Source organism: Bubalus kerabau, chromosome 3, assembly GCF_029407905.1.
Source record: "Bubalus kerabau isolate K-KA32 ecotype Philippines breed swamp buffalo chromosome 3, PCC_UOA_SB_1v2, whole genome shotgun sequence".
NCBI classification, from domain to species: domain Eukaryota; kingdom Metazoa; phylum Chordata; class Mammalia; order Artiodactyla; family Bovidae; genus Bubalus; species Bubalus kerabau.
In genome coordinates, this window is record NC_073626.1 from 158,268,575 (window position 1) to 158,288,374 (window position 19,800).

Consider the following 19,800-nt stretch of genomic DNA (forward strand, 5'->3'; position numbering starts at 1 on the left):
GTTTGAGATCTTTTTTGGTTTCCCCTTTTGCTGTGTATTAAACAGGCCCAATGTCATTGATGTGCCAGGGAAAGTAATTAGGAAAAAGGAAATCAGGATTCTGAAACAATGAATTTACCAGGAGAAGGAAGGCTTGGGGTTGGTCTATTGAAGTCAGGGAGCAGTACATGAAATTTCTAGAGGAGATTGGTATTTAATTCCTACCTCGGGGTTTTCTTAATTTGTAGAACATTGACTCTGATGATATTTACTACTTAAGCCCAAGTATCTTTTTTTTTAGAACTAAGAAGTCTAGCTTCCATTTTCAACAGGGTAGGAAAACAATACATATATACCTTGTGGTATGAAACAGTAATTTTAAAATAGTAGGAGCTATTCAGTTCCCTGGGTTTTTTCTTCAGTTACTAACATATAAATTGTTTTAAAAAGTGGGAATAGGAGTTTTGTTCTCCAGCCTAATTTTGTAATTATCCTCTAGCAAGGGGAATAAAACATCAGTATATTCATAAGTTTCACTTTTTCTCTTTTTTTTCCTAAATGGTTACTTCATTCTTTGATGACGTTCCTGCGTTCCTTTTAGAGTATTTATTTTTCTGGGCTTTGCCAAAGCCTGGCTTCCTAGTCTGAGAGCAGTTATCAGTGATAGAATAGAAGCAGCCTGCTGTCCGGGGTTTCCACTTGTGTGAGCAGTGGAGAACCTGTCCTGGCCTTGACCTTGGCCCCACTCCTGGTGCAGCTTCCTGAAACCTCTGTCAGCAACTGGAGTTCTGAGGAAGAGCACCGTATTCACTCAGCCAGTATGTTAGGTGCTTATCATGTTGAGGCACCATTTTCAGCACTTGGGATTCAGCAGTAAATAAGACCAGCAGTGTTTCTACTTTCAGGGGGAAAGTGGAGGTAATAAATGAACTAAAAGGTTGATAAGGTAATTTTAGATAATGATAAATACTGCACAAAATATAACATCAGGTTCACGATAGAGAATGACTGGGTGGTAAAATGAGGATAAAGTTCTCCTTCATATAGTGTCAGGGGAAGCCTCTCAGAAGAGGTGATAAGTGAGCAAAGAACAGAATGATTTTAAAAGGGCCAGCTCCATTGAGATCTAAGGGAAGGCAGAAGAGGCCGAGGAAGCCATATGCATGGGACCTAAAATCTGCAGAGAGCTGGTCTTTGAGTGGAGAAGGAGGAGCCCAGGCTAGTTGGGTTGTGGTGAGTAAGGAGGAGAGAGGCAGTCAGCAGCTCTATTATGGTTGACTCCAGACAGGAGAGCCATGAGAGTGGACATGGGGAGACCAGTTAGAAAGGGGTTGTGGTAGCCCATGTGAGAGGTAAAGGTGCCTGGACAAGAGTGCTGTGGTAGAGATGGACGGAAGTGAGTGGATGACTTGGGGAGGTTTGAGAGAGACCTCTGGTGTCATCTCTTGCACAGTATTCCTGGGACTCACTGAGCACCTACCCTTTAGCACCTGATTCATCCAGCTCGTGTTGTTTTCTAAGATGGTGCAAGGGAGAAAGCACAGCGTGCTGAAGGGAGGTAAAAGGATTATAGCTGAAAGGTTATACTCCCAAACTATCAGAGGCTGAGGAAATCCCGTATATCTTCCTTGGAGCCAGAGCAGCAGACTCTTTTTGTGGGATGAGGCTCTTTTCCAGGAGGGCTTCAGCTGACGGTGCTGCTAGGCTGGGGTCTGTTTTATGGTTGCTTTTAGACATTACCACCGTCCTGCTAACCAGGGCAGTTCTGGGTCGGCCCGCTTTGCTTTCTTTCACTAGTGGTAGGAATCTTGTAGGCCTCCCAAGCTAAAGATGGAGGATCACTGGAAAGCTGTGTGGTGTCCATGTCTGCATTTCACAATCCTTACTCCTCTTCCACAGTGTCTGCTGCACAGAGCTCTCCATCCCCAGGAGCCTCTGCCCCCCATTCAGCAACACATTTTGAGTATGCTGGATCCCCCCACCGAGGTGACAGCTAAGTGTCAGGTTCCTCTCTCCAAAATAAAGACCCTCTTCCCTCTGACGGAAGTCATCAAGAAAAAGAACCAAGTGACTGGTCAGGACATTTTCCAAGATAAGTAAGTACTCAATGGAGTTGTGTGTGAGGTTGGAGCACAGAAGACTGGTGGTGGTGGTCTTGGAGGGGCTCTGTCATTAAGGATTGCAACCTGGGTTTATAGAATCACAAAAGTGGGAGAAAGAAAACTCTTGCTATTAGAGCCTTGCGTTGGAAATCCAGCGTGGATACGTTTTATCCTGCTTGTGCATCTAGAAATTAGAGCTACCTTTGGGGCTGTTGACTTTTTGATCCACATCAGATTCTTCGTGAATTTTATATATATATGTATAGGAAGATAAACGATCTTTGAATATCTGCAACTAAATTTTACCATTTTTAAAGTAAGGTACTGGGGATGAGAGGCGAGGGGTGAAAATCATCAAGTTTTTCATTTTGGAGGTAGGCTCTCAGGAGAATGTCAGTGAGATTTTTGGAAGGAAAGTTGGGAGGAGAATGAGAAACCTGGCCATCTGCAGCTGTGCTCTTACTGTGTTGATGTGCTTAGTTATACCATTAGTGAGGTAGTTACAGTTTAAGGATTGTAAAATGGTTTTCATGCCCTTAGATCAAGCTTGCAGGTAGCTATTAAGTGTTTTTTCCTGCACATCAGAGTCTGTTTAGAATTATATAAGTTTCCATTCAAAGCAGAACACAAACAAACCTTAGGCTGTTCTTATCCAGAATTATTTGGGTGTATGACATTGATTTCACCAGGTTTTGGTCTGATTATTGGTAACTTTTCCCCCCAGATCAAAATGATCTACTCATTTTTGTAGGTTGTATGCTGAGATCCTATTTTAGATCACAATTTTTTTTTCCTTTTTCTTTGATTTCTTTCCCACAGCTGTGTCATTATTGACAAAATAAAGTTTTTATTTGTTAGTACCTGATTGGAACAGTATTGAGTAATTTCCAGAAATCTTCACAGGGTTCTGTAAAGTGTTAATTCAGTGAATTATCTTCCAAGTTAAAAAGACATCTTTGCATTTTCTATGGCTTTTAGAGGCTACTACCCCAAGCTTTGTCAGAATTGGAAAAAAAAAGAATTCGTAGGGTTTAAAGATTCTATCATGTACATTTCTAACACATCTGGAGAATTTTATGTTTCTCTTTAGTTTGTTGTGCCTTTTTCTACATCGGAAGATTGTCGCTAAAAACCCTCTTTCCCTCTGCTACCTTCAGCTACCTCTGGATTCCTCATGTCTCAGAGCAGTCAATAAAACTCTGAGTCCTTTTCTTCCCACGACAGCCTTGCTGTCGTCTCCCAACAGTCATATGGCTGTTCTCTCTCTGTTTTAAAGCTCTCTTTCATGATCTTGATTAACCTCCTGTGTCGTGGGAAAGAAATTGGCCATTTCCCCCTCCTCTTGTTGATTAAAATGTAAATTAGCTGGTTAAAAAAAAAAAATACCACTGAGACCCAGACCCTGAAGACTGTTGTTCTGTGATTTGATCCCTGCTTGTTCTTTGCTCCCATAAAGGTTCAGTTTGCCACACAGCCAAGTGAGCTGCCTGGGACCAGAGAATAATCTTGCTCATACACACCTACTCACACTCCACTGCTCTAGTCTTCCTTCTCAGAAATCTTAGTTTTTAAGAATTGCAGAAACGACACATTTAACAAGTATTTATCAAGCACCTCGTATATTCAAGAATGACTCAGTCCCTTCTGCAAGGTTCTAGAGACTTTCAGTTTTTATGATTAAACCCCAATCAGCTTTAGAGGTGGTCTCCCTAAGGAAAAGAGAGATTGCTTACAAAAAGCTATAATTTTGTGTATATTCAACGTCCCTGTATCCAGGGTACATATTTCCATGATGATGATGGTGATTTCATAGAGAAAATAGAAGCCCATAATAGGTCAGAACACCTCGGTTTTCCAGCCCATCTTACCGAAAAACATACCTATCTGCCTTTACTTCCTTTCTTCCTGTCTCAGTGGAGGAGGATGCCACATCCTGTCCCAAGTTAACCCTTTAACCTGTGTCCTAGGCTGCCATCTTCCATCCTGCCTGGTACCTTTCAGTCCGCTAATAATTGCTTCCTTCCTTCCATCCTTCGGTAATTTTCAGCTTCTCGCTCTGTACCAACCCCCTTCCCTCCACACATTAACATTTTATTTCTTTCCTCTAAAAGAAAATGAAATAATCCTCTCAGTTTCCTCCCTCTAATTACTACCTGTTATCATCTTCTTTCCTTCCACAGCCAGGCTTATTAGAAGACTAGCCCACACTGCTGCTGTTCCCAGCGCTTGTTGGCCCAGGCCGATGCCTTCACCACACCCCTGCCCCTGGTCTCCTGAAAGACACTCGCTGCTAGGTTTACTTCAGCTTGGCAGTCCTTTTCTTACTTGACCTCTTTGTAACACTTGACGTTGTCAGTTATTCTTTCCCTCTTGAAATTCATATATCTTCCTTAACTTCAGCTTCTCCAGACTTTTCTTTCTAAACCTCTGACAGCTCCCTCTCAGATTCCTCTGGGGCGGCTTTCTTTCCCCACGAGTCTTGCAGGTTGATATTTTATAGATCTCTTTCTCTGAAAGGGCTGACATTTATTGGATACAGGTATGTTCTTGGAGCTTTACGAGTATTATCTGTTTGGATCCTCCTGGCCACCCTATGAAGTATGTTCTTTTATTTACTCCATCTTAAAGCTGAGGACCCTGAAGCTTAGAGAAGATAAGAAACTTGCTCAGGATCACAGCTGGTTAAGTGTTAGAGTGAGGATTTAAACGTGGTAGTTCAACCCCAGAGCTTACACTCTCAAGGATTATGCTGTTGCACATTCTAAGACCTTAATTATTTCACATATGGGTCTTCAAAAATAACTGAACACCTGTCTATCCTAAAATATTTCCGTCTTATCCACTGGATCTTAACTGTCTACAGATAACTCAAGGTCAATATGTCCAGAAATTACTTTTGTCACCTTCTTTGTCTTTCCACACTCCTTTGAGCCCCCTCTAAATATTATTATTTTCAATTTTTTAGTGAATGACACCTAATTTCTAGGGAGTCATCCCTTTTCTTCACTTTCCACATCTAATTGGTTTACCAGGTTGATTTAGATTTATCTCGAGTTCACTCCTTTCACTTCAGGTTAGTATAGTGGCTAATAGCATTGATTTTAGAGTCAGATAGATTGGATCAAAACTCAAGCGTTTCTTTTTAATAGTGGTCAAAATCGTCAAGTTGCTCTGTGCCAAGCTGTGATAACAAATACCTGCCTTTTAGGAGAGTCGTTAAAAGTACAGGGTTAGGCTGTGGACCCCTTACTGTGTGCTTAAGACAAAGTCAGGCCCTTTTGACTCTTGATTTTGCTCATTTGTAAGAGGACAGTTTATAATAGCTAACTCAAATGCTTGGCATCATGATTAATGGTAAGCATTTATTTTAAAAAAAAAAAAGGTTAGTTCTTACTGGCATTGCCCACTGCCATTGCTTTTATGTAGGTTTCACTTTAGCCTGCTTTACTGATATAATCCCCTTGGCCAGTTTCCCTCATTCCAGGCTTCCCCTTCCAGTTCATTCTGCAATCTGTTATCTGAGTGATTTTTTAGAAAACAAATCTGATCACATCACTCCCTTGCTTAAAATTCTCTAATGCAGTGATTCTTCATCAGTGTGTGTTTGTGTGTGATGGACCCTTTTATCTTCTAATAAAAACTATGAACCATCTCCCAAGGAAAATGCCCCAACATAATAAATTTTGCATATAGTTTTGGGTGGTCACAAATTCCTTGATGTCCTTCTTGGATGCCTGATTTAAAACCTTTGCTCTCATGGCTTTCCGTTATCTTCAGCTTCAGATCAAATTCTGTTACACAAATGAGAAAACCCAGATACACAGAAGGAAAAGAAGTATCTATCTTGCTAACTGGAGAACCACTTTCTGTCCTCATAATTTTTATGCCTACAGTTTAGATATTTCCTATGTTTATCTCTCACTACTTCCCAGCTTGTGCCTCATGCCCCAGCCCAGTACAGCCTCTCGCTGTTCTCTCAAGGGGATGCACTGCTTACCACAATATTTTGTTAATTGCCTGTTTATATATTATCTTTCTTATTTGACTGAACTTCTTGAAGGTGATGATTATGTATTCTCGTGCTGGTACTCAGCCTTGTCTGACCCTCTATGACGTCAAGAACTGTAGCCCACCAGGCTCCTCTGTCCATGAGACTTTCCGGGCAAGAATACTAGAGTGGGTTGCCATTTCCTTCTCCAACCTTACAGATTATAAGAGGCTATATTCATAAAATTTGCTAATCTGCTGCAAAATACTGGGATAGGACAGATAATTTGCAATTGTCTACTTCCTAGTTTTCTGTATAATAAAAATTGCTAATGGTTACAAATTTTAGAACCTAGAGCCTAAGAGTAAATGAACTAAGGTATATGTACTTGTAAATGAGCTGCTGCTGCTGCGTCGATTTAGTCGTGTCCGACTCTGTGCGACCCCATAGACGGCAGCCCACCAGGCTTCCCGTCCCTGGGATTCTCCAGGCAAGAACGCTGGAGTGGGTTGCCATTTCCTTCTCCAATGCATAAAAGTGAAAGTGAAGTCGCTCAGTCGTGTCCGACTCTAGCGACCCCATGAGCTGCAGCCTACCAGGCTCCTCCCTCCATGGGATTTTCTAGGCAAAAGTACTGGAGTGGGGTGCCATTGCCTTCTCTGTAAATGAGCTACAAGGTATATACTCATATATGAAAGAAAATGAGAAAAGGAGAGAAAGCAAGAAACCGTCTAGGGCCCCAGCATCCAGACGCAGCAGCTGTTAACACTTCTGTGTCTGCCGTGACCTCGCCTGGATGATGTGTACCTTCCAGGGCTCAGCTCATTCTTAGATAACTTGGGGATGAGAGTCATTGCACTTTCCCACTTCAAATAGACATTACGAGTTTAATATATATAAATTTCCCATTAACCCTGTTAAGTGTTTCAATCTTGAGATTATTAAACGTATTTTTACTGCTTCCTGCTCTTTTCTGGACCGGCCTTTATCTGCCCAGTTCTGGAAAATTGGTATGTATGTTTTCTAATTCTTCCTTCCCTAGAATCTTATTTGGGAGGGTTGAAGCAATTCTTCCATGTGATTTGACCTTGTGTTCTCACAGAACTTAGCTTTGTATGTTTGACGCTTTTTAATACTACTGTATAAGTTAATTTGTACTTTTGGAAGAGAAAATGTGAATAGTCGATATATGCATGGTATTTTTCATTTTAGTGTTTTCCTGAGGAACAAACTGAAGGTCAGAGAGGACAGTCACTTACTAGACTCTAAACGTACAAAAATTAATACAGAGTCAGTACCTTCAAGAAGGTATAAAACTCCAGGGCTACCCAGTAGCAAAAACTGAGACTAGAGTCTGGATGTTTTTAATCTGTAGATTTTCCCTGAACCCTCTTATCTTTCTCTTGGGAAGAGCTGGCAAAGGTTAACTAAAGTGGCTGTGACTTTTTTTTTTTTTTTTTAAGAACTACTCAAATTCTGATAGAATTTCATGCTTCCTCAGGTTTGTGCATTTTCCCTTGTTTTCGTCAGCAAGGTTTTGTGTGTTTGTTTATTCTGCTTGAAGGAAAGAGCTCTGAATGACTCACCCCTTATCTTTTCTTTACTTCTCAAAGGGAAGAAGGCAAGTGGTAAATGGGAAAGATGTCAAGTAGTAAAACTTTTAATTCATGTTTATAAGACTGTAACGATGACTTTAGTTCTTTCATCAGGCTGGAAGGGGAGATTTATTATTGAAATATTATTGAATAAGCTAACTTCTGTCGTATTTTTCTTTGCTTTACTTTTAGGATAACCTCTTCAAGCCTTACTGTCTGGAAGTTGGGCTTTTGAATAAAAACATCCCATTTAGAATCGTAGCTCTTAGTTACTATTTTCCCTTCTCATTCAACCATTTCTTGGCAGCTTCTCTTCCCCCAGATTGACTTTTTGTCTGGGAGAAAAATCTTCATGTCTGTCTGTTCTGTAGCTTAAGTAAGATTATGGGCAGAGTCTTTGGATCTTTCTTTTCCTTTGCAATTAACCTGACCTCCTCTCGACTTTAAGGCAGACTGTTAAAGCCAGCCTGTTATTTGAGGCAAGATGTTTGATACACTTCTTTGGAGTCATCGTTCCCTTATCACACAGATGCTTTTGCATTCTCTTAGCATATTGCCCAAAACACAATTAGGTTTATAAAGGAACACATTAAAAGTTTTCTTTTGAAAGTGGTTTTTTATAGTTTAAGACTTCTTTAAGAGCACGCTCTTGCATATTTAATTAAGGATTGTGTAGTAAGTTTATAAACCTCTCACATACATGATGAAGAAGATAGGTTATTAGACACAAAGGTCTTCTATGTATCTGGAAAGCTAATATTACTAGCTATCAATTCTCAGGTAGAAACTAGCAAATACCAACCGAAGGGTAAATGGGTTTCGTGCTGAAATGTGAAGTGTCCATGACCTGTGCTTGCAGTTTCATCTTTTGAAAGGGCTTTGTGATGCGACTGCTGATTAAAGCCCGGGCCGCTGTAGTTGCTTGGTCTGTCAGGAGCTTGGAGCCTGGGAAGGGGAGGCAGCTGCTTGTAAAGGAAGACTAAGTGTGGCTACTTGTTTTTGATTCTTGAAAAATAAATTTATACTTTTCACATCAGCAGTTCTGGGTTTTGTATTGTTTGTTCTATTTTAAGGGGAGGAAAAAAACCATTTATTTCTTTTCCAGTCATGAAGAGGCACCCACCTGTAAAAAACTGAAGACTGAGGAAGAGGAAGCCCACTTTAGTATCTCCAGTCTGGCTGAAGGCAGCGTCACCTGTGTAAGCAGAGCTTCCCTGCTGTGTTCCCCTCTTTTGGGAAAGCTGGGACTTGGGGAGTTGGCATCAGTCTCTGTTAGTCCTTTGATGTAGCACTTTCTCTGGTCCTTTCAGTATATAAGCCATGTTTGTCCATCCCACACTTCTTCCTTTCTTCTTTTAATTATTGTCAGTGAATCACCTGTAGGATTATTTATATGATACGTAGTATCAATACATAGAGCACTATATACAGCATGAAACATCACTTTTGTAAAGTTTTCCTAGTGACTTCATTTTGCAGCTTTCTGTTTAGTTACAATGGTAGGATAAGTGGGGGCTTAGTGATAGGAGTCTTATCTCCTATTAGCTTTAAGAATATAAGTCTCGTTTCCTTTCTGATGTACAACTCACTAGTTTAGGATTTCTCCAAACCATGTATCCTTTGACACTTGAGATCTTTAATGGAATGGTTTTTGGAACTTGAACATATTGCCTTATTTTAAGGGACACTGTTTTGAATCAGTGGATCTTAAAAATTGTTCTTTACCACTAGCCAAATAGACTAGAAAGGGTAGCTAGTATTAGGGCGTGCCTTTTCCCCTCCTGAAAAAGCAATACTCCAGAAAAACTGAATGTCTAAAAAATTATTTGGATTTTAGTGCAATATCTTTATAGTAAAGGGAAAAAAAAGTCATGACCTTTTTTATTCTCGGAGCTCTTCTGATGCTATACTAGAGCAGACTGGAAATCCAAGTACTTTTGTACCAGCGTTTACCAGCCTTATAAGAACCCCACTGTCTTCTTCCCCTTGAGCTCAACTTAGCCCCTATTAATTAAGGTTGAGATCAGAAGACGAGAGACACGGGCATGATCAGAAAGTGCCATATAGCGTGGCAGAGACTTCTGTCTTTGAAACTCTCCCACCTAGCACTGATTTGTTTATATTTTGGGGCCATGTTTATTTTGGGCATGTTTGAATAGTCTACCAAGATTTCAGTGCCACAGGTTTGATCAGCAGCAGTCCCCAGAAAGGACAGTTCAGGGAATCAGGCTATCAGTTCCTGTGTCATCTTAGTGGGACAGATACTCTGAACTGACCCTGCACCGCAGCATCCTCCCCTTCCTAATTGGTTGGGTGTCAGAACGGACAGTAGTCTGCCTGGTAAGCTAGGCTGCCTGTTGCCTCAGGCGTCAGACTTCTGACCCCTCTGGAATGAAGTCAGTTTGTTTAAGGAGAGGTGAGTGGAAATACAGACAGAAAGCAGCCCTTTGAACATAGGAATCTGCTAGTTTTTAACAAACCACGGAACTGAAAATGAACAGGAAGGGCCTCACTTTGTCTTTGCCTGTTTTATAAGAACACACTACATTAAGTTGTCTTGTCTTGCCTGGGGTACTTCCGAAAAGAGACGTGATCTGCAGGTTTACTGTCTGTGGGTGTGTTCTAGGTTGGAAGCGTGAATCCTGCTGAGAACTTCCGTGTTCTAGTGAGGCAGAAGAAGGCCAGCTTTGAGGAAGGTAAGAGATATGCCGTGGGCTTTGCACTTAAGGAAAGGTGTTTGGTTAGGTGTGATTTAAGTCTAGACTAATAATTGTCGCCTTTTGTTACACTGTTTTATAGAATGATTTTCTTTCCTGGTAGATCTTTGTGACTGTCCCTTGTTGGTGAGCTCACCAAGGCCACAATATGAGCACAGGAAGGTTGATTTAGCACTGGTATTTTAAACAGAGAAAAGCCAATTCGGAGGTCTCCCTGTTAAGAAAACAGTGGGCTGGAATCCTGTAGCTTTTAGTTCCACTTCACTAAAGTTCTCTGGGAATAAAACATTTTTGTGTCATATCCTCCCATTTTCTGAGACGTAATTCTTGTTTGCTCCTAAGAGTTTGAGCCCCTTGACAGTAATCTCAGTAAGACCTTACTCCTGCCCTTAGATTTGATCCTTCTGAAATTGATTACATCCTCACATTTTTCTTATCAGATGCAACCTAGAATTCCATTTAGTCTTGAGTTGATACCAAAGCAACTTGAAGGGATGGATAGAGGGTCTCGGACTGACATTCATTCACTTGATTGCATTCCGGTTCCTGTTCTTTTGCCTTTAACAAGTGGCTACTGGCAATTGTAATCCTACAGCCTTGTTTATATAACAGTATTGTATTCATTATTGCTACCCAGGGTCAGGGCCTGTAAGCTGAAAAGAGGCTTGAGGTAGAGACTGAATCTGTTTTCCCCTGGGGGACAAGTACTTATCAAAGGATTTTCCCAGTAATAATTATTTTTTCAGAAAATTCTGGTACCAGTTTTGAAGCTCTGATATGTTCTGTACTTGCTCACGTGACTGCAGGATTGCTCTGTAGGGTAATTGAGACAAAAAGTGAGGTTAGGGGCCGGTGGTGGGGTTCAGAGAAGAGGGAGGCTGCTGGCACCATAGAAGTGGAAAAATTGAAGCTATTTCAGGAGAGGAGAGAATAAGGAGAAACAGGTTTAAGAGGAGAGGAAGTGAATAAATATGCATAAGGGCACAGTGTTCTACATTATATTCTCAACTCATGACTGAGGATATTCTTCAGTGTTGGTAAAACTCGGGGATGCTTGGCTTGAGTGCTCTGCCTGGGGAAGTTGGTGAGGAGGCAGAGTTTTGGGTCTGGAATTAACTTCAGGCAGAGCAGAGAAAGCTCCTGAGAACACCAGATGCTAGAATCTAAAGAGGTCTTGCTGCAATTCATGGAGTCACAAAGAGTCGGACACGACTGAGTGACTGAACTGAACTGAACTGAAAGAGGTCTTGAGAGAGTAAATTCTTGAGAATTTGCTTATATCTTAGGAAGACACTGTTTTTCCCAAGCTAATTGGGGATAAAGCAGTCTTGTGAAAATACAGGGGCAAGTGACCCCTCAGTGGCATGTAGATGCAATGTGTGCATGCTCAGTCACGTCTGACTCTTTGTGACCCCATGGACTGTAGCCCGCCAGGCTCCTCTCTCCATGGGATTTCCCAGGCAAGACTGCTAGAGTGGGCTGTCATGTCCCCCTCTAGGGGATCTTCCTGATCCAGGGATCAAAACCTGTGTCTCCTGCATTGGCAGGCAGATTCTTTACCACTGAGCCACCTGGGAAGCCCATAGATCACAATAGGTATTATCATTATTCCCATTTTACAGGAGGAAAACCTGTAAAACTGGAAGAAATGAACTTCCCCCAAAAATCACACAGGGATTCAAATCCATGTCTCCTTCAAATACTGGATTTTTGTACTTAGCAGTACTCTTTCTCCTGATTCCTAATGCCTTCCTTTCCTATGCTCTTTGTTTGTTTGTTTAAACCTTATAAGGTCAAGCATCTCAAACCTGTGCCCGTAGCTAGGATTTTGGTCAGTAGACTGTTCTTCCCTGTTGAAGGTGACTGAGTCCTGGCACGCTGCAGCATTGTGATGGTGGATGTCCCTCTGGACTTCATTCCAGAACTTGGTCAGTCAGAGATCTCCAGTGACCTCACAAAAGCAGACTTTCTGCCAAGCTGCAAAAAAGTGGGACTGCCCATTTGTTAGCAGTTAGTTCTGTCTCATGGTCCTCATTTGGCTTCCCTTTCTTGCTTCAAGCTTCAGAACTTTTGTGTCTTCATTCCTTTTCTACCTTCCGTGTTCTTCTACTTGAACATCTCTTGGTGAGCCAAGACTCACCTTGTAAGCCTGAAGAACTCGCCCAAACTTAAAGCTACCTCCTTGGTTTTGATCTTCTAGAGATCTCTGCCTTGGGCAGGGGAGGCAGAAGTCCTCCTCTCCTCTCCTATATATCTATTTTTTAAATGGAGTGGCCAAAAATGTGATTAATAATGGATAGTTTTACCCTTTGTTAGAACTTGGCCCTTTCACTTCTGTTATAAATCAAATTATGGGTGTAATTCCTTTGCCCTCGAACGAATAGCAGAGTCATCCAAAACTCTCAACTCAAATAGTTTTGTGATCCTGTCCCCTTGACATGAGCAGTCAGCAGCACACTTTCTTTTCTGGTTTTTAGTGTAAGTGATGTTCCTTGTCCTAAGCTTACTGGCACAGAGCAAGTAACACCGAACCACAGGAACGTGTTCATTCTGGCTGTCGATGCTTCTCTAAGAGGTCTTTAATTCTTATGTGCCCTTCTCTTTCTGGTCCAACTTTCCTCCTTCCTTGCTAGCCACCTGCCATTCTGTTACTACAGTCTTACAATAGAAAATTCTTGACCACAGCTCTGTATAAAATAATCATCTCTCAGTTGTGAAGATGGATCTGTTTCCCTCACACAGTATTCATAAGCCCATCAGTTCCATCATCTGTGGTGTCTGTTATGTGCAGTTGTGAGTTATTGAGAGAACCTGAGTCCACAGTTCTCGGAGACCCCTGAGTCGTGACAAGGTGGCGGAGCGCTGTTCCACCAAATTGAATTCACAGAAGCATGACTGGTTAAAAAACAAACCTGTCGAGAAAAGACATCCTAAATAGGAATAGTATGGACTCCTCTTTGGGGTCTGATATCTAAAACATCCTAGGTTGCAGTGATACGGACTCCTGTTTGGGGTCTGCTATCTACCATTAGATTTATTTGCAGTGAGTGTGACGTGCACAGCCATTTGACAGATGATGATCACTCATGTCTGTGGCCATCGAGGTATTTCATGATTCTCACATCTTTTTCTCTCACTTTATTTGGATCATGTCTCATCCTCTAGTCTGCCATCTTCGTTCTCCAACCTCTTAGTCTCATATATCAAACAACATCCTTCCAATTTTAAAGGACGTTTCTTAAAACTTACTTCTGTAGGATTGCCCAAAACTAGGCAGAATGTTATTAACGCAACTAGTAATGAAATTATATTATTCAGCAAAGTCAAATAATTTCTTTCAATTCTGAGAGCAGAGCACTGACCCGTATGATTTTCTACCATGGATCAAGTCTAACCTCTGGGTTCTCAATCCAAGTTTCTTAAGGGATCTGGGAAAAAATTCCCATATGTGTGTGTTTTATGTATTTTCTTTTGTTAATGGTTTATTAATCTTCACTATGAATTGTATAACCTATCATACCCCTTTCTAGATAAACATAAGAAAATAAAAAATGTGGCCTTTATCTGTTTTGCACAGAGCAAATAACAGAGAAAAATAGCTTCTGTTAAATACCTTTATACATCTTGAGAAAAGGATACTAAATACAAAAAGAACTAAAATTTTTAGTATTGTTAGCCCTATAAAAGTCTTTTTTAACTATTTGACATACTTTATTAGTTTTTCCCAAAACAACAGTGATCCATCTGATCATTAGAGAGAAAATACATGATTACAGATTCCAGAGATTTAGTCTATACTTTTATATTTTTTATTAAATATTTTACTTGTCCTTCACTGACTTTCTTTTTGACTAGTTTTAAATTGTTACACTCTAAAACTTGATGATCCATGCTTATTTTATACCTCACTTATCAATGTGAATTTTAAAATAAAAGCTTATTTGGAATTGTAAAGGACCCCTACTAGAAGGATATGCTATTATTTGATGTGATAATTGTGTATCAGTGACCCTTAGGGTCTTGTTCATCTTCCTTGTGGCCCATGGGTTTAGGCCCAGAATGGTTGAGATGACTTTCCACAGATTATTGCAAACGTGTGAATCAGATTCAAGAGCCGGTTGTTGCCTTTTGTGGCCTAAACGTCTCCATTGGTTGCTTACATTTCATTAGATGGTACACAACTGCTCTGAAGTTTACATTTTAATATAATAAAATTCATTAACCAAATAATTCCAAGGAAATCATTGCAGACAAAAAGAAAAAATAGAAAAGACATGACATAGAAACACAACCACTTTATAAGTGTTTTCAGTTTTCACATTTGTCCCTAAAAGGCTCCTGTCCATTCTTACCCAGCTTCTAACATCTTTTCAAATTCCTGTCAATCTGTGGATCAGAGTATCTTTAATTACAGAGTATGGCTCTTGTAAATTGTAGCCTAGCTGTATGTTAAAAATGAGAGCATGCAAATCAAAACCTGTTTGCTAATAGGTAAGCTCTCTCAGTAAGCACCAAGATTTCTTCCTGAGACCATTAAAGGACACCTATGTGTGATACACACAGCATTTTCAGTCTCCCAGTGTTTTGTATTCTCATGCCAGGTGGTAAAGTTGCTTGTCTTAAACTTGCTGAGTGTTTTTTTTTTCCTTTTTTATGTTAAAAATAGAAAGGGTGTTTTTTCCTCTGGCTGAAAATGTGGAACTCACGTGAATGGTTTCCCTGTGTCAGAACAGCTGGAACACAGAGTTATTGAAGCCTGCGTGTAATGTGGTGACCCACGGGCTCGCATTGCTGACCCGTGCCAGCAGCGCAGCCAGGCAGTGCTCGCAGTTGGCTCTGCTGGAAACACAGAATTAATCATGGCTTCTCTGGAAAAAGGGTCTGGTATCCAGCTTGTTGTTGGTGTTCACCCTTGCAAGAAGTGCTAATGAGAGTGATTTGTGAAGCAGAGAGCTGTTGAAGCACTTATGGCAGTATGGTTCTTTTTCTTCATTGCCTGTAATTCACAGTGCATCATAGATCACTGTCATGCAGGGCATTGTACTTGGTTCTCCTAGTTGTCCTTGAATTGAGCTGTCTTTCACGACGACTGCCTCGTAAGCGCAGCTGATTGAGAAAGGAAACTAATTTCTGATCTTGCTGATCTGCAAACTACTGTAATCAATGACTGAAAATGACTGTAGCAAACATCAGAAGCTCTTAACCAATTGAAATGTTTAGGAAAGGATGTTAGTCTTTTGTTAAAATAGCCACTAATAGGTTGAAATGTGTTAAGAGGAACCCAGAAACACCTTAAATGCAGTAAAAGTGTTTTGGTTCCCCCGACCCCACCCCACCTTCAGATTGCAAGCCCAGGGCAAAAAATATGCTGACGAGGAAAGAAATGCTAAGTATAATTTGGTACTGTTAGTCCTGTCTGTTTCCATGTCTACATAAAACTTTTAAAAATGGCATACTTATTTCTTGGGCCAGAAAAGGGAAGGAATTTGGTTCAGGTATAGAACACAGTTCCAGCAGGGCTTGAGAATATTACCAGCATAGATATCCTTGGATATAGAGGAAAAAAAATCAACTTTTCTTTTTTTTGCAATTTCTTCTGGACAGTTGGGGGAAAAAAAAAACTTTTAGTTAAGAGTTATGATTAAAGGCCTTGCTGTAGACTGAACTGTGTCCTCCCCAAATTTGTATATTAAAGCCCTGACCCCTCACGTGATGGTATTTGGAGATGGAGCCTTTGGGAGGTCATTAGATTTAGATGAGGTCATGATATTGGAGCCCTCATAATAAGATTAGTAACCTTTATAAAAAGAGACACTAGTTTGCATTCTCTTCTCTCCTCTTTCTTTTCTCTCTGATGTGAAGGTGACTGTTTGCAAGCCAGAAAGAGGGCCCCCACCCAAACCTGACACCAGCTTCCAACTGTGAGGAAATAAATTTCTGTTGTTGAAGCCAGCTGGTCCATGATATTTTGTTATGTCAGACTGAGCTGGCTAATATAGGCTTGTTTTCTTTTCCTTTGTCAGATTAAGCTGCTGAAATCCTGTATTTTATCTCTCTGTCTTTTGGCAGTAATGAGATGCAGCCATAGACGGTCACTGCACAGTGTTTCACTGGTAGGCCATTGGAGTCAGGAGCCATTCCGCATATGGGAACTATCAGACTATAATTCTCTTGCCCTTGGAATCTAGGAGAGTTCCCTTGGGACATTAAGGACAAGATTTATTGTTTGAGCTTTTTAGTGGTTATTCTGTAGTAGAACACCTGGTGTCTGACGCCTTCTATCTGTGGTAAATCTCCACAAATCTTTAGTTAAATTGCACTTATTTATTGCCAGTTTTTAAACAGTTTATTGCAGTAGCATTTTCTGCTATAAAATGTACTCGTTCTAAGTGTAATTTTGTGATTCTTTATAAATGAAAAAGTTTATGCAATCATCACAGCAACCCAGTTGAAAAACTTTTCCCTCAACTCCTCAAAGTTTCCCCTGACAGTTTATAGTCAGTTCTTTCTCACCACCACCTCAGCCAACCACTTTCTGTCTCTATAGATTTGTCTTTTCTGGAGATTCCATGTAAATGGAATCACCCAATATGCAGGCTTTTGTGTCTGGCTTCTTTTATTTAGCATAAGGTTTTTGAAGTTTGTCTGTGTTGTAGAATGTATCGATAATTCTTTTTTGTGCTGAATAATATTCATTTTTAATGAATATGCCACATTTTGTTTATCCATTCACCAATTAATGGATATTTGGATTGTTTCCAGTTTTTAGCTATTAAGAATAATGCTGCTATGGATATTTGAATGTTTATATACTCCTTAGGATTTTCTACTAACAGGATCATACTGTGCAAATAAAGGCAGTTTTACTTCTTCCTTTGTGACTTGTATTGCTTTCAGTTTCTTTTTTTTTTATTTTACTGGCTGGAACATCCAGTACAATGTTGGCTTTTTAGTCCTTCACCATTAGTATAATGTTAGTTTGAAGTTTTCTCAGATTCCCTTAATCAGCTTGAAAAAGTTTTCTTCCATTCCTAGGGGACAGAGAGTTTTGCTGTGAATGAGTGCTGAGTTTTATCGGGTGCATGTTCTACATCTATGAGATGATTACATGGGTTTTATTTATCTATTTATATGGTATACTATATTCATTGATTTTCAGTTGTTAAACCAGTCTTGCACTACAGGAATAAATTCCAATCAGTCATGGTAAATAATCCTTTTTGAATGTTTCTGAATTCATTTTGCTCATATTTTGGTAGAATTATTGTGTGTATATGCATAAGTGATACTTTCCTGTAGTTTTCTTGTGGTATCTTTGTCTGGCTTTGGTATCTGGGAAATGCAGGCCTCGTAGAATGAGTTGGGAAGTATTCTTTCCTCCTTTTCAGAATTGGTATGGTTTCTTTATTAAATATATGATAAAATTTGCCAGTGAAGCCTTCTGGGCCTGGTTTCTTTGTGGGAAAGTTTTTAATACTAATTCAGTTATTTTACTTATAATAAATTTAGTCAGATTTCCTATTTCCTCTTGAATCACTGGTGGTAATTGTATCTTTATACAAATTTGTCCATTTCATCTACATTGTCTAATTGCTGGCATAGCATTGTTCATATTATTTTTCCCTTATAAATTTTAAGTTCTGTGGTTGTTAGGTATATGACTGCTTTTATTCCTGATTTTTACCAATTTGTATCTTCTCTTGGTTAGTCTAAATAAAGTTTCTCTTTTATAGAAGATCTAACTTTTAGTTTTACTGATTTTCTTCATTTTGTTTTTTTAAATTTCATTGATTTATGCTCTGATCTTGATTTTTCCCTTCCTTTTGCTTGCTTTGGATTTAATTTGCTCTTTTTTTAATTTCTTGTGGTAGAAGTTTAGATTATTGATTTGAAACTTTTTTTCTAACATAGGTATTTAAATCCGTACATTTCCCTCTAGCCAATTCTTTATGCACCATAAATTGTTTTTATTCTCACTTAATTAAAATACTATCTAATTCCTTTTGTGATTACTTTGATCTTTGGATTATTTAGAACTGTGTTGTTTAATTTCCAAATACTAGGAAACTCCCAATTTTATTTCTGTTGTTGAGTTTTAATTTAATTCTGTTGTGACCAGAGAACATTTCAAGTGGCTTCAACTCTTTTACATTTATTGAGACTTATTTTATGGCTTAGTATTTAGACTCTTTTGACAAATGTTTCATATGTCCTTTAAAAGAATATCTATTCTGTTCTTGATAGGTTGAGGCTTCTGTAAATGTCAAGTTGATCACTTTGGATGATAGTTTGTTCAAACCTGTACCTTTGTTGATTTTCTATCTAGTTGTTTTCCATGATGTTTTGAGTATAGAAGGTTATTTACCTCCAGACCTTGTGGGCTAGAGAGACCTTTATAATTTTTGCCTCATCTAGCTAAACAACTGTCTAGAAACCCAAGTGAATGTCTACTGCTGCTGCTGCTAAGTCACTTCAGTCGGATCTGACTCTGTATTAGCCCATAGACGGCAGCCCACCAGGCTCCCCCGTCCCTGGGATTCTCCAGGCAAGAACACTGGAATGGGTTGCCATTTCCTTCTCCAATGAATGAAAGTGAAAAGTGAAAGTGAAGTTGCTCAGTCGTGTCCGACCCTCAGCGACCCCATGGACTGAAGCCTTCCAGGCTCCTTTGTCCATGGGATTCTCCAGGCAGGAGTACTGGAGTGGGGTGCCATTGCCTTCTCCAGTGAATGTCTACAGAGTACCAATAAAGAAACATTGTCAATTCAAATAATAGGGTGTATTTTAAATAAAGGTCTTCAGGTATTGGAGTTTTAAAAAAATAAATGTAGGTATATATATCACTGGATTATGTTTGTATTTCAGAATTCTCTGCTTCGTGGGAGGAATTCATTTACATTAGTAAAGTATTGGTCACTTAGTTGTGTCCAACTCTTTGTGACCCCATGAACTGTAGTTCACCAGTCTCATCTGTCCATGGAATTCACCAGGCAAGAATACTGGAGTGGGTAACCATTCCCTTCTCCAGGGGATCTTCCCAACCTAGGGATTGAACCTGGGTCTCTTGCATTGCAGATTCTTTACTGCCTGAGCCACCAGGGAAGTCCCTTACATTAGTAAATGACAAGCTTATACAGTACAAGGAAAACCATGGCGATTTTAGGACCTTGTTAGCAAGTCTCACTTTAGTGTTTATAGATTCGGCAAATCAAAGATTTCATTGCTTCCACCTTTCATTTGTTTCTTCTTTGTGCCATTTTTCTCAAGCATGGGTGTATTTTGTTTGATTCATTATTTGTCTCACACATAAGGTTGGATTATCCCACGATGGTCCCATTTCTGATTACTCTTAGATGTACTATAATGAAGCCACTTACACATTGGAATTTTAAATATAAGGAATTATAGAGGAGATTGAA

At 39.8% G+C, this 19,800-nt stretch overlaps 1 protein-coding gene across 4 annotated transcripts in view; it reads left to right on the plus strand.

Moving 5' to 3' along the window:
• The window catches only part of XRCC5 (X-ray repair cross complementing 5), an 84,318-nt gene that overhangs the window by 38,559 nt on the left and 25,959 nt on the right, over nucleotides 1-19,800 (plus strand). For all 4 annotated transcript variants that reach the window (XM_055573415.1, XM_055573412.1, XM_055573413.1 and 1 more), the window contains exons 14-16: nucleotides 1,879-2,075; nucleotides 8,770-8,863; nucleotides 10,291-10,360. In XM_055573415.1, coding sequence (XP_055429390.1) covers nucleotides 1,879-2,075; nucleotides 8,770-8,863; nucleotides 10,291-10,360 — 361 coding nt within the window. The remainder of the gene's footprint in view (nucleotides 1-1,878; nucleotides 2,076-8,769; nucleotides 8,864-10,290; nucleotides 10,361-19,800) is intronic.